Below are 14651 nucleotides of genomic sequence, written 5' to 3'. Positions count from 1 at the left end.
TCCCAGAGTTCTTTGGTTTCATTTAAAGCAGAAATGTTGGAAAGTCAGAATTTAACTCTCATACTTGCTGCTCACTGGTGAAGAAAGAGTTCTTCTGCCCATGTCTAATAGTAAAATATTTTCCCAAGGAGCATCTGGGAAACCCTCCAGTAAATAATTATGGAATAATCTGCCTGGAAAAGATATTTATTTTCAACCTCTATGATATTTATGCCCTAAACCAATAGGGCTTGTATTTTTTTTTTTAAGATGACTTAAGTTTTTGTTTATTATAATATCTCATGACAGTAAACTTCTTACCATTTAACAAGAAAAAAAAGCAAACCAAAAAAGAAACACTCCAAACCATCCAACCAACCTTAACCACAAGCAAAACCCAGTGATGTTAAATTCCCTAGAGAGACCTTACTTCTCCTGTAAGTTAAATAAAACCAGACTCAAGAGAAGAGTTTGGTTAAAACCCAAGCTACACTAAAATAGTAAAACAACTTAATTTAGGTCAAGTGGAAGGCATAAGAGTAAGTAAGAGATGTGAGGGTATGGTTTCCCTTGCTCTACTGAACAAATACACTGACACAGCTCATACTTGTAATTTCCTGGTGTTATTGTTTCTTTCTCGACATAACTCTTGATTTATAGCCATAATTACAAAATCTCAGAATCAGAGAGAAAGAAAGCATATGTTCATGAATATTAGGAAAGAGCTAAGTCATTGCAAATTTCACTGAGAAAAGATCAGGACTGAGTGTGACAGTCACAGGTAATTATGCTCAAACAAGAAGTGTAAAGGTTGAAAACAGTGTCTTACTCCGTCTAAAGGAAAAAAAACCCTGTATTACTGCTCTGGAGCAATATATCTATTTATTGACTATTCCATATGATTATAGGAAATCAGAGACTGAAGCTGATATAAAGTGGCTCTATATGCAATATCCCCAACAAGCATGACCAACATTACTTGCCAGTCTGTTTAATAAAAGATGATGTGTGTTAAAATAAGGTTTAAATATGGAAACATTTTGAGGGACATATTCTCTCAGCAAGGCTCTTGCAGTGATGCAGAGAGGACAGTGGAGTGCTACCTTTTAGTTAGTTAGAAGTTAGAAAAATGACTTGCTGTTACTTAATTGACAACTCAGTGGGGATGAATATTTTGGCAGATACCTGAAAAGGATTTTATAGAAGGCAGTGCTTATTAATTACATTCTCACACTGACAATGTAAGTGATGGCCTACTGTGTCTATTGGCAGCTAGTTTTATCTTAAAAAGAATTTAAAGATCATCAGAACTTCTGTTTTTTACCTTTTGCTTTGTCTTCAAAGATTAATTTTTTCATATGCTCGGTAACTCTAATTTTGATTCAGTGGGCAATTGCAGCTGGCAAAAGTCCCAGCTTCATCTACAGAAAACTGGGATTTGTTATGAGCTAAAGCAGCTCTGGAATTGCTAAGCAGCATTTGCCTATACAAACCAATCTACTCTGCTTGCTTCAACCTTGTGCTGTGCAAGGAGATTGTACTCAAGTGTTTAGAAAAAAAACCCAAACAGTGCTTCCTGTCAAAACAGCAAGGGTAGGGAGGAGATCAGCTGTGGTGGCACTCTTCCTGGTGGGAACAGTGACACAAGATGGAACAAAAGCGCTGTCATTTTGGAGCTAGTCCACTTGGTAATTGAAGTTATCAAAAAGAGGAGTGACAGTCCCATCTTTCCACTCGATGAGGATCTCTCCACGCCTCAGGGAAGGGGAGCGGGATGGTGGAAGGTACGGCTGAGGGCCTCTTCTTAAGGGGGTTGGCTCCCGTAAATCAGCTCTGCTGCTGTTGGCTGGAGAGCTCTTCAGAGCAGAGAGGATTTTCTTTTTCCTGCAAGAAGAGAGAAGAGAGTTACTGCACCTCTCTGTCACTTGGTTGCTTCTCCACATCAGCAGCTGTAATGCCACGTCCTTCACTGGTGGCACAAGATGTGGAGAGGAGGAGCCAACATTAGTGGCTACATTTAGGTGGGTCAGTGAGTGGGATGGATAAACTGGGTGGCAGAGAGGAGAAATCACCAAGGGTGACACATTGGTGACCTGACCCATCTGCTGAGAGCCAGCAACATCAGGTGTGGAATGGGGAAGGGTACCAAGACCAAGACTTCTGTTTTGAGATGTTGGAGTTTTTCTTAAAAATGCTGTTCATGGCAAAGTCAGTGAACCTGACTCTCACTTACTTGTTGTAGTGAACGTTGAGTGTCAGTATTATTAATCCCAGTATGAATGCCAAGGGGCTGAGGACCAGCATGGCTGTCTTCCAGTTCGTGCCTGAAGGGATATCAGAGAAAGCATCATGTGTTTTCTGTACATATCCTATTCTTATGCAGTAGCCACAATTAACACAAAAAAATAATCTGTAATGTCCCTGAAAAATGCCAGGTAACAGGAAAAGCCCTTTGTCTACAAGATCAACATCTTACAGCTGCTCTGAAACTGCACAGCAATCCTTCTCTCAAAAGTGCCCACAAAAGCTTTTCTTTCTTGCTACAAAGGCAATGGTATCTCATGATTCTTAATTCTGCATCTTTCTGATACAAAAGAGGAAGGACTGCAGGAAAGCAGTAATACTAGCAGCTGTCTGATTCTCCTGGTGAGCTGGGACAAAGCATTTTCATGTTTTTACTAATTTTTTTTTTTGTCACAGACCTGTGAAGATTTGTTTAGTCTTTAAAAAGAGTCTTTCTGGCAGGGAATTTTGTGCCCTCATTCTCTACTAGCATCCTCAGCAGTGGATGTACCCCATTGAAATGTATTTCTGTCACAAAGGGAAGGACAGGGGCACTGATGAACCTTCATCTACCTGGTCTTTTCCTTCTGTGGCTGATCCTTGGACCTACCTGCAAGCCTGGCCCCAGTGTTTTTCCCCCTATTTCCATGCTTCTTGGAGTGATTGTGGGATGGATCTAGTGGAAGAAGCAGAAATACTCCAATTAGCAGCTTCCAGTTGGATTAGGGGTCCAGATTCCTCATGAGGCTTCACTGCAACCACAAATCCCTTTTGTATGGGACCCAGAAAGGAAAAGGAAACTTCATTGTCACTTGGTGTCCCCCAGCCACACATAATTGTTGCTTCTAAAGCAGTTGGTGGCTATGCCTCCAGGTTAAGCCTGTATCACTGAGCTGCTTGCCAAGGCAACCTCCTCAGCATGTTGGGTGAAAGCACTCAGTGCTACACATGGAAGTTCTTCAGAAATCCTCAGGTACTTTTCCACCTCTGAATATAGCTAAGTAACCTTAAAATGCTGCCCACACTTTCCTTCCTGCTGTTCTTACTTAGGCATTCAGAAAAGTGCTCACCCTCATTTGCTGGGAGCTGTGCCTGTTTGGTCTTTACCGGAGACACTGTGCTGTTGAATTTGTTAGCCAGAGGGGGGTCAGTCAAGCTCACAGAAGACTCTCTGTCCACAGCACCAGTCTTTGGTGAATCAATGGTTTTAGCTTGGAAGGAAATAAAGCAAAGATATGTGTGATTATAATTTACTTTTTGTACAGGAATCTGGATATGCTCATTTCCCATCAAGAAAAGGGAGCCCAACCCTGCTGGTTTGGTTCTCTGCTCTGCAGGGTTAGTAGGATGTGCTATAGTAGCAATCACGTCTTCCTGTGCAACAGGGGTTTTCAGCTGTCACAGATTTTAAAGATGAAATTAACCTCTCAAGATGGAATCAAAAACCAAAGCATAGCTTGTTTTCTGGTGGTAGATGTGGTCATTGGTTTTAAAAGTGTGAGTGCCACACCAGCTGTTAAAGGATGATGTGTGAGAAAGAGGCAAGTGGAAGAATCACAGCTATTAACAATACTGCAGATATAAAAATGGGATCCAAAGGGTGGTAAGTAGTCCATACCTCTTTCAAGGCTCAATATCTTCCTTTTCCTTTCAGTTCTACCACAGACTAGGGTGTGTGTGGAAGCAACTGCTATTAGAGGGAAGGTTGTGGGAAGTTTGGTGTCAGCAGTTCATCCCTCCTCTGTAATAATGCACATGCCAAGACCAAGAAAACCATGACTTCCAGGCTCCCTGCTACCTATCCAAACCCCATGCCATCCTGTGGCATGAGCACCCATACCACAGCTACACAGGTGTAATTTATTGAGCAGATAACCCTCTGAAATAGAAGTCATCTGTTGATGATCATCTGGAAGTTAGATAAGAAATGACTAAACAAATACATAGGACTTTGATGTTGTTACTGAGTAATCAGAGATTCCCTCCAGTAAACTCAACCATGGGATTGATAGGAAAATTATGAGTTTGTATGAGACACACTGAGTGTCACAGCCTGATTCAAAGGCTGCTCTATGTTTACCCTCACAGCCTTATTTGGGGATCCTGGCTTCAAGGCAGTTCTGGGCTGCCAGAAACACTGCCTTGGGGAATGAAAATGCTCTTTTCACATGCCTTTTTCCCATACCTTAAATGTTCCACGAATTTCTTAGCCTATATTTAACTGGCCTATTATGGTATCTAATTTGTATGGTCCATATTTAACTTAATGTTAAACAAGCACTAACATTTGTAACAATTGTGATAATGTTGACCCTCTAGTTGGCTAATTAAAAACCTTGAGGGGAAAAAAGGCCACCTTCTCTGCACATGACAGCGAAAGCAGGTGATGTATTTCTTTTTACTCCAAATTAGATAAAGCCTCTCTGTGTCAAGAGGTTATACTTAAAATCCATCTGTTTATGCCAGCCAGATACAACATTTTTCTTTACTCATTTCTGCAGAGATCAAAATCTTATTGAGTCCATCAACCTTAAGGTAAGGAATAGCCTTATGTCAGGGAAATAATTTTCCCTGAGGAATGTTGGAAATTTCATGACCTACAGAGTAGACAGAAACATAAAAACCATTATAAACACCAGCGCTTTTTGGGTCTCCTGAGTGGAAGAAAGGAGAGAAGGGGAGGAAGAGAGGAGGAATTGAATGTGATTTTCAGGTCTCAGTTCTGCACACAACTTTACAAGAAAAGTAGCAAAAACCACCTTTATTTGCAGAAAGGACTTAAATGAAAGCGGGAGACAGACTAGACTGTGAAGAATCAGTGAGCTTCACTGGGCATGTGAGAAATGATTGCAGTCACATCTTGGTAAAATGACCATGCCTGGTGTCTGGTACCTTTGTGTCAAACTCCTAAAATTGTGACAAGACCAGGGGTTTTGACCTTTCTGTGTCCAGTCTAGACAAGGGCCAGTGAACATTCATGAAAACAGAGTTTGGATTCTCTTTAGCAAAGGCCAAGGCCATAAATGGTTAATATAAACCAAATTTTTAATAATTTTTGATGTCATCATCTGGAATTTCTTAATGCAAAGGGAGGGCAACACTTAAGCTACCTCCCACTACTTGCTGTGTTCACCAGTCTCTTTATGGCTACATTGGGCACCAGGAGCAAGGTTCACTTCTGAGGATAATGAGAACATGGAATGAAGGTTAGAGCTAGGTTTCATTAGTGAAAAGTTCACTGTTGGGTTCTCACAAAAGAGAATGTCAGTTTCACAAAAGGAAGCGATAATTTCTGATACAGCTGCTTCTCAATAATTCATGTAAGTTGAAAAGAGGTTTTCAGCTGCCTCCAGTTGTCTTACCAAAAAAGACATCCCAAAGTACCAAAAACTCTTTCAAAGTATAAAGTGTCTGACTTTGTGAGTCTTCCTTGGGTGTTTTGTGCTTGGGTGGCTGAAGCAATTTCCACTGTTCTTAGCTGTGGGCACGAATTCAGAAATATTTCACAAAATGTTTGCCTGTCCTCAGAAATGCAGCTGAGTTTTGGAGACCTGACCATGTAAGGTTTTGCATGCTTCTGGAAAACACTGAACAGCTGGAAACCAGTGGTACCAGGTGGCGGGGGTTAGCTGGAGCCATTTGGTGTTTCTCCAGGTGGGACCAAAGTGAACATGAGTTAAAATAATGGGTGCAAGCCTGGTGTTAGGTGGCTTGAATGACATGAAAGTTAGATGTTATCCAACGCTAAATCTACCTCATCTTACTTTCATAGATCCACACACGTGTTTTTAGAGCTGCTTGTGTTGGTTTGCTGGGCCTCTGAGCTGCTGTCCGGGCAGCAGCACAGACGGTTTCATCTGCCAGTGTCTTCCACCTGCTGAACTTGTCCTTCTCCTTTGAGACAAAGACCTTGTGGCCTCCCTCCTTGGTGCTGAGGTGGAAGCCCAAGCTCTGCAGAGCCAAGTGTCCCTTCTTGCTGCAGGACCATGCCTGGCGTTCCCAGTCTCCACAGGGCTCCAGCTTGACCAGAGCGTTCTCGCGCATCCTGCGGGCCGCCAGGCAGCGCTTCGTGTGCAGGCTGACGATGGTGCCCGTGTCGGGGTCCCAGCCCCACCGCTGCTGCTGGGAGTGCTCCTTGCAGCTGGCCAGGCTGAGGCTGTTGGTCTCGTGGGAGGCACGGAGGCACTTTTCCAGACGGGTGTTCCTTATGAGGAAGCCTTGTCCCTCTGCTACTGCAGTACAATCAGAGCACGGTTTAGTACTGTGCATGTCTGAGGCAAACACATCTCTTTGTAAATACCCTGGGGGAAGTAAGTTGTAACCCACTAGTCCTTTCCTGGATGGGCATGCCTGGATAAACAGTTCCCACAGCTTCCTAATTTCCTGGAATGACATTTCTTTGAAAAAAAGGAGCATGTAAATAGTCATGAGCAATGCTAGAGGAAAATAGCAGTTATGTAACTAATGAGGAAAAACATTCTTCCAACATGATTATATCAAATATCTGCCTATACATATGTATGTATGTATGTATGTATGTGTGTATATTTATATTTATATTTATATTTATATTTATATTTATATTTATATTTATATTTATATTTATATTTATATTTATATTTATATTTATATTTATATTTATATTTATATTTATATTTATATCAGTACTTGAGCTATTTTAACTAGGTAGCCATCCTAGTTCAACAGCCTCCCTCCAAAATAATTAGATGGATTGAGGGATATTTTGCCCCTATCCAGGTCAAATCTTTCTTATAAAGGAGCTGTTGAAATCCCCCTCATGCTGCTCATCTAGGGCCAACTAGGCCACCTTGGGCTACACTTTCTATTAAGTGGCTTCTGGAGGTATTAAAGCAGTGCAGGGATAAAATCATATCCCACCAAAAGTGTCTAAGTACTTGGCTGAGGCAGCTCATGTAAGTATTGAAATTATATTGTATTTAGCCCACCTGACATTGGTCTGTGCACCCTGGGAACAAAGGTAACACTTTTAAAAATCTTTTTGTAAGAGGAAGATGTTGCAGCTGTCCCACAACACACAACACACCATTTGAAGCAATTTTTGTAATTGCTTGTTGCTTTTAAGAGCAGCAGGTCCCAACATCACAGATGATTTAGTATGGATATCATCACATTAGCTGAAGGGTTGCTGCTGTTTTCAGTATAACTTCATCAGGTGTGGCCTGTGAATATCCTGAGCAAAATGTTAAGTGCTAAACCATCCATCCCTGTTGTGGGCGTACTTTCTGCTGTGTATTTTATGCCTAAGATAGATAGATAGGAGTTTCAAATTTCTGAACATTCTGAGAAATCTTTTAATAACAGCACATGGCAACTCCCAGCTTTTGCAGTTAAGTTTTTTCTCTCTTTTCCCCAGGAGACAGAGTTATAAAAGCCCCATCAGTATATAGTACTGAGCATAAAGTAAAAAGACACTGAAAAGTGATGTTAGGCAAGAACACTGATTTTTATCTAAACTATTTCTGCAGTTTCCCCTCATCAATTAAAAAAAAAAAAACAAACCACACCAAAAAACACCAAAACAATACTGAGCCAATACAAGTATTTGGCTCAGTACCTGAAAAGATTAGTGACAGTATAAACAGAAGCTGGTACACAATAACATAATGATATAAACAATAGCTTAGAGGATGTTTTTCTCTCAGGAAATTCTAGGGCTATGCTAGATTAATAATGCCTTGGTGCTATTAAATCAGAAACAGCTCAGGGCTTTTTGCTCAGCCTGAATGTCTGAGGAGAGGAGCCAGAGACCACAGTCCTTCTGCACCAGCTCTGAGATTGTCTGATCAATGTGTCTGCACCAGGATATTGACTAACTTGGACCTGTGAAAGCCACCAGTCCAGACAATTCCTGCTGAGCCAATGTGCCTAAATGGAAATTAAATCTCTGGGCTATCTGTGGGCATCTTGTGAGTCCTGTTCTCTTTAACCCTTACTGAGGGCTGGGTGTCGGTAAGATATTTAATGCACTTTGGACTTGAGTTTTTGCCAGCCTCTAAAGGCAGGAGAAATGTCTCATATGTAATTTCCCACAGATTTTAGAAAATTGAAATGGATTAATACAATCCCCCCAGCCCCACCCCACCCTTGCCATTTTTCCCTAGGATGTGGAATTCAGGATTCTTACCTCTTTGCTTCAGCTTAACTGTGAGAAACCCATTTCCAGAGAAATAATTTGAGACATGCATTACAATGTAACAGGGGAATATGACAACTGTGTTTGATCAGATAAAACATTTGCTGAGCTCAGGATCCTCTCTGCAGCACTGGGACATTAACATATGTTAATAGAGGAAGAGGGTAGGAATCAGACAAGTAAAGAGCCCACTCAAGACAACAGTATGCCAGTGCCTCCTTCCAAAAATCACAGAATCATGGATTTGTTGGGGTTGGAAGCAACCACAGGAGATCATACAGTCCAATCACTCAGCCAGCACAGGGTCACCTGGAGCAGGTGACACAGGAACACACCCATGTGGGGTTTGAATGTCTCCAGAGAGGGAGATTCCACAACCTCTCTGGGAAGCTATTCCAGACCTCTGCATGGGATAACTCAGAGAGTATTGCTTATTACCAAATTACCATTTATAGGTAAAAGGGTTTTGCCCAATGGTTATATTTTTCAACTCTGAAGTTCAAAGAAAAGTATGATTTTGTAGCTCCATCAGTATCAGGAGCTCCTTCTGCAGCTTCACACAGTCAAGTTTAGTTTTGATTATTCTTAATTACTTTGTGGCATCAGCAAGTTAAATTACTTCATTATTCATCCCTTCTGATTTTTCTGAGCACCTTCAGATACTATCACTGCTGCGATCACTGTCAGCTTTTTCCACCTGTTTGTTCTAGCCTGTGGACTAGGTCTCTCTCCTACTCCATGAGAACAGAGTTTCTGAAGGGACTTGGTGGAAGATTCTTATCAAAAGCCTTTTGCAAGCACTGGCACAAGACTTTCATCAGCTCAGCACATTTATGTTCTTACTGATACCATCATGGATGTCAGACATTCCCATTACAAAAGCTGCATTGACTTTTCTCATGTTTATCTGTCTGTAAATACTGTTCTTTGCTTCCACTGACTTGCCTGATGCTGAAGTGGAGCCTGAGGACGTGTTTCCCTAGGCTGTGCAAGAATCTCTCTTAAGAGGGGCATTACTGCTGTAATGCAGCCCTTTGGCATTGAGATTGCTTTAAATAAGAATTTAATACACCCCTTAGAAATTTTTAAAATGTCATCTTTAGTTTCCTGTAACTCCTGTAACTCAAAAGACATTTGGGCTGGTCCTTTGCCATAGATTATTTATCCTCTTTTTATTTTTTTCCTCCTAAAAGTTCCTCTGTTGCCAATTCTGTTTGATAACACTCTTCAAACTGCAAAGAGTGATTGCCACGACCTCCCTGACCATGTCTGAAATGAGCACTAGAGCCAGTAATCCATTCAGCCTTTCTACTTTGCCCTACTTTTGGTTGCCCTTCTTGCATTTGTGCCAGTTATTTATTGACCTCCTGACCCCCACCAAGGTCCTGCTTCAAATAATTTTTGAAAATTTCTGCTGGCAGTTTTTGTATTGTCTCTCTAGGCTGCTCATCCACATCTTTTTCTCGTATTTTTTTACAGGTTTTATTATTAAGCATGCCACAAGCTTTGCTGTTTTTTTTTTTTTTTCCCTTTCTTGGCAATGGTTCTCCATTTGAAACTTTTGGGTATTTTCATTACACTTTAAAGAGTGCTGCTGTTTGACCCAGCAGGAGATATGTGTTTTGCTCTCTGTAGAGTCCCTGATGTTTTATGTTCCACTCTAACCAATCACTGTGCTTGTTACCTGCACAGTAGCAGCAAATATTGCAGTTACAGGTGACTGCCAGCAGCCATTGCATGTGCCCCACACAGTCACAGAGGGTAGACCTAAACTCAACCAGAAGGATTAGAACTAAACCTGGAAGATGTTTACTTTGAGAAACACATCAGGCACCAAAAATCTTTACTCAGGAGACAAAATGACATCCCAAGTTCCACTGCCCAGTGGTCCGACAAATAAGGCTATAATTTGAACATTTTAAGAATGTTAACCTTGAGTAACCGGAGCATCCAGTGTACTCCCTGAGGATGGGACTCAGCATCTCTGGAAAATGCCAGCCTTACCCACATAGCCCAAGTAGATGCCTGCTTTGGGCCGTTCATACTTGAACACTTTGGCCTCTTCGTATTTTTAGGAACAAAATAAACAATTTCTAGCAAGGCTTTTGATGCCAACTCATTTGTCCTCTGATACTGACACTCTGTCTGGTTGCAAGATAGAAAAGGAAGCAAATACAGGCCCCTGCTTCTCTGCAGCATGGCCACCCTTGGGACATGCTGTTCCATGTAGGATTAGGGGCAAAATCCATGCAACATTCCTAATTAAGGTAATGCCACTAAGAAAGCCTTGGTTACCAGTAATCCCAGTGCTACTGGGAAAGTTTCTGCTGTTTCTAAGCATTGCCTGCAATGTCTCACTCAAAGATATTTGCAAATTGTTTGGGGTGGCTTGGCCTGTATTTTTTTCCAGCCACTGCTGCTTTCTTTAGCATGTCTTGCTTTTGGTTGACCTGCAGGGCTTCATATATTTCCACATAACTGCAAGGTCCACTTTTGACCAAGTAGCTCAGGGAAGACCTCCAAGGGAGCAGAGCAGCCATAAGAAAAGAAGGAAGGTTTTGACATGGAAAAACAATCTATAAATTATGGGAAGTGGGGAGGTTGGTGAAGTCACCACAAAACTGCTGCAAATGGAGAAAACCAGTCCCTGGGGTGGGGATATGATGCGTGTCTACAAAATCCAGAGAGGTCTGAAGAGGAAGGAGTGGGGGTTGACTGGTCAAGGACTGATCCTGGATGGGACAAGGAGTGCAAGGGAAGGGTCACAGCGTGCAGGAAGTGATTCTGCACCCAGGCATTGTGTGTTGCTGCTGGAGAGAATCTGCACAAGCCAAGGGAGAAATCTAGTAGCTACTGAAGAGTTAAACGCGCCACAGCCAGGAAATCCCCCAAGTGAAAAATAGTTTGAGGCTGGAAAAGTAAATGGGGGAGTAGAAGTTTCATACAAGCTTGGCCTTTCTGTCTCTTCAGTGCAAAATGCTTAGGGCTGCCTTTTGAGGTCAGGGTGTCAGGCATCAGGGAGTAGCCAGCACTACCATGGGCTTGCAGGGGAGAAGGCTCCCAAGATATGGGATCAGGCCAAGATGCTGAGTACAGCCACCACAGCCTCACACCCCGTGCATGGGGGTCCAGAGTCAGTGTTAAATGCAGTTTTATTTCAGCAGTTTTCCTTCTGTGTGTGTAGGCACAGATGCAGCTGGTACCTGACTTCCCCTTGCCCATTGCACCACACAGGGTCATCATTAGGTTTGGCTTTTTAAGAAAACTTTTCACAGAATCACAGAATGAACTAGGTTGGAAAAGACCTTTGAGATCATCAAGTCCAACCTATGACCTAACATCTCCACATTAACTAAACCATGGCATTGAGTGCCACATCCACTCTTTTTTTATACATGTCCAAGGATGGTGACTCCATCACCTTCCTGGGCAGCCCATTCCATTGCCCAATCACCTTTCTGTGAAGGATTTTTTTCTGACATCTAATTTTTGCCTCCTCTCTGCTTTCCAAAGAAACAGCTGTCAGAACTTAGGAAATTCCAGGATTTCCAGTTTTCAGCAGGAAACCAATCCCTTAGAGGTCTGTGGAGAGCAAGCATCTCTGTCCTGCCTGCAGCCTTAAAACTCAGCAGCCCCAGGCAGGAGGGGATGGAGAAGATCTGTGGCAGGGGGAGATCAGCCCCAAGCATAAACTTTTTTGTGCTCTATTATTTGAGCTTCTTTGGACATTCCTAGTCATTGGGAAGATGAATTCCTTTCTGTGAAACAGTGGTGGTTTTATTGTTTTATTTCTAGTCTGGCTGAAATCAGCAGTGGCTGATCATGTTTGCACCAAAAGCATTACACTAGAAAGGAAGAGAAATGCCCTGTGATCCTCCATACTTCACTAATAAAACACAACCATGAGGATTCCTTTGTATGGCAGCAGTAAAAAATCTCTTTATTCTAACACCAGACAAGATGCTACCTTAGAGGCAGAGGAAGAGCAACAGCAACAGCCTGAAGGCTGTTCTGCTTTCTTTGCTTGCCATCATGGTGTCATCTCCAGGTCCTAACCAAATCTCCTCTAACTTTTAAAAGATGCACATGCATCATCACCCCTTACCATTACAGGGACATACCCTCAGCCTAGGGCTTTACAAGTGAGAGATTCAGTTCACTTTAATTGACAACTTTTGATGTGCAGAAATCAGCAGCAGATGGAGCAGAAGTCAAACCCATAGGAGCACAAACCTCACCTGTTACCCAGCTGCAGAGCAAATTGAGGGGTAACTTCTCAAAGTATCCTGGGGAACACTCACTTGTGCAGCAAGGAATGGAAAGTAGCTGGTCAGAGGTACAAGTATGAGGTTTGTCTTTAAGGAATAAACATCCCAGCCGGGCAGCACGAATAGTTGTAGTCCTCTGATCAAGGGATTTTGAACAGCTCTGAGCATGTTGCCTGTAAAACTGCAGGGCTGTTCTCCTTGCAGCTTCAAGGACTGAATGAGTCTTGAAGAACTTCTAGGATTTATTTCAATGAATAGCTTTCCACCTGACATCTTAGTCATAGCAGCAAAATAAAAAGGCTTATTAGCTCAGGGTCTTTTCCCTTTTTTCAAGAAAATAGGTTATTCCTGATGCCCTCAATGGGATTGGTGAGACTGTGAGTAGCACTACTCCTGGGAAACTGTTCCTGGATAGCACTGCTCTGGATCCCTGGGATCATGCTCAGCAGGAATTTCTGCTTTTTGCATCTATCCATACATGTCAAAACCAGGGCTGCTTGGATTCAAAATACTCCTGTGCATGGGCAGGATATAGGATTGGATCAAGCTCAGAAAGCAGCTGAATGTCAGTGTGAGCTGCTACCAAATTTCCTCCATGGAGGTGAGCAGTGCAGACTCTGCAGCTTCCCAGCACCTCCCGCTCCCAGCCGATCACCACAGGAGCAGGACTAATACTTCTGCACTTCCCTCTCCCATGCTGCTACCACGCTCTGAGCCCACTCACTTCTGGGTAAGAGCAGCTGGGACCGGGAGGAACATTAGTGCTTAGGAGGTCACTTAGTGCCTGCCTCCCTCCCTGGGCACTTTATTCATCCACTGCTCTTAGCAGCTTAAAAGCACTTTATAAAAGCTTCCGGCATGATGCCACAGTGTCCCTGGCCCAACCATCCTAGCACCTTGCCAGCCTGTCCCTCACTCTTCTGTACGCCTGTGTTTAATCCGATTTTAAATGCTGCCCTGAAATGTGCCTGTTGGCACTTGTTTTACAGCTGGTGGGTTCTTGAGCAGCCCAAGCAGCACTTCAGCAGGAAAGCAGGTTAAAACCCGGGAGGCAGTTCTCTTCCCACTTTACAGCTACCCCAAAGGAGGAGAAACTTACCCTCAAGCCAAGGAAGGAGGCAAATGCAGCCCAGGCTCAGCCTGAAAAGCTCCATGATGTGCCAGCACAGCGGGGGAGAAGGAGCCCCCAAAGCCTCTCGCCCACGTGGAGTGCCAGGCAGCTCACTTTTACCTCCTTCTCTGTCATTCACAGCAGAAAAACCCTGCTGGGAAGAGAAAAACTCCTTTGTCTCAGCAGTGGAGGCTTGGCAGCTGGCTTATCAGCAAAGGATCAGCTTGGAGACACAGTCCCGCTCAGCAGCTGTCCCTTAGGAGAAATCATATGACGAGCCAGGATGGGGGGGACGCTGGACCGAGATGCTCGCGGCCGCCGGGCTCGGCTCCTTAGCAGCAGTGATTGCTCCCAGCAATGACAGATGCATGCTAAGCAGGCTGGTCTGCTGCCTTCGCCAGGGCTGGGAGCGGAGGGGGATGAAGGGCTGGCCTGGCAAGAAAATCCAAAGTTCAGCAGGAGTGCTCTGAGGGGCGTGGGATGTGTCTGCAGAAACCCTGCACTTGGCCGTGCTGCCACAGGGTCGTTTTCTCTTTAGAGAGAATTATTTCCACCAAGAGGATTTTAGGCAGTGTTATAGCTCGTGGCAGAGATAAATCCTCACAAGCCAGCTGTGGTTGTCCTAGAGCCGGAGAGTGGTGGAAGGGGGAGTTGAGCGCCTGGATGGGGGAGTAGGCTCCTGCTGTGAGTTTACCCTGATCATCATCCTGAGGGTTGCTTGGGTTGAATTTGTCTTTTCATGCATCACTTTGGGCTCTGCACAAGGAGGAAACCTCACATCCTTCCCAAAGGGAAAGCAGCAAAGACTGACAGGTAAACAGTGGCAGAGCGAGCA

At 43.4% G+C, this 14651-nt stretch overlaps 1 protein-coding gene across 2 annotated transcripts; it reads right to left on the bottom strand.

Moving 5' to 3' along the window:
* Positions 1 to 583: 583 nt before the first annotated feature.
* On the bottom strand, positions 584 to 14216 carry LOC111941033 (uncharacterized). 2 transcript variants are annotated; one of them, XM_023943985.2, is made up of 6 exons: positions 13805 to 14216; positions 6027 to 6494; positions 3333 to 3473; positions 2873 to 2938; positions 2213 to 2303; positions 584 to 1863 (listed from the first exon to the last, which is right to left on the bottom strand). In XM_023943985.2, the coding sequence occupies exons 1-6, from the start codon at positions 13857 to 13859 to the stop codon at positions 1656 to 1658; spliced, it is 1029 nt and encodes a 342-aa protein (XP_023799753.2). In that variant the 5' UTR covers positions 13860 to 14216; the 3' UTR covers positions 584 to 1655. The 2 variants fall into 2 exon arrangements, with proteins under 2 accessions (XP_023799753.2, XP_023799754.2); XM_023943986.2 differs by having other exon boundaries at positions 6027 to 6491; positions 13805 to 14212.
* Positions 14217 to 14651: the final 435 nt, after the last annotated feature.

This window comes from Cyanistes caeruleus, chromosome Z (assembly GCF_971803275.1).
Source record: "Cyanistes caeruleus chromosome Z, bCyaCae1.hap1.1, whole genome shotgun sequence".
NCBI lineage: Eukaryota > Metazoa > Chordata > Aves > Passeriformes > Paridae > Cyanistes > Cyanistes caeruleus.
The sequence above is the reverse complement of the archived record's forward strand: the minus strand, read 5'-3'. Positions and strand labels throughout refer to the sequence as shown.

Bases quoted from the DNA above. Each gene is read 5' to 3' on its own strand.
- LOC111941033 (XM_023943985.2), bottom strand. From the start codon at position 13,859: ATGGAGCTTTTCAGGCTGAGCCTGGGCTGCATTTGCCTCCTTCCTTGG. The intron at 2,939-3,332 runs GTGAGCACTTTT...TTCTTCCACTAG, and splicing joins ACAGCTCCCAGCAAATGAGG to ATCCATCCCACAATCACTCC. The intron at 1,864-2,212 runs GTAAGTGAGAGT...CTCTTCTTGCAG, and splicing joins CTCAACGTTCACTACAACAA to GAAAAAGAAAATCCTCTCTG.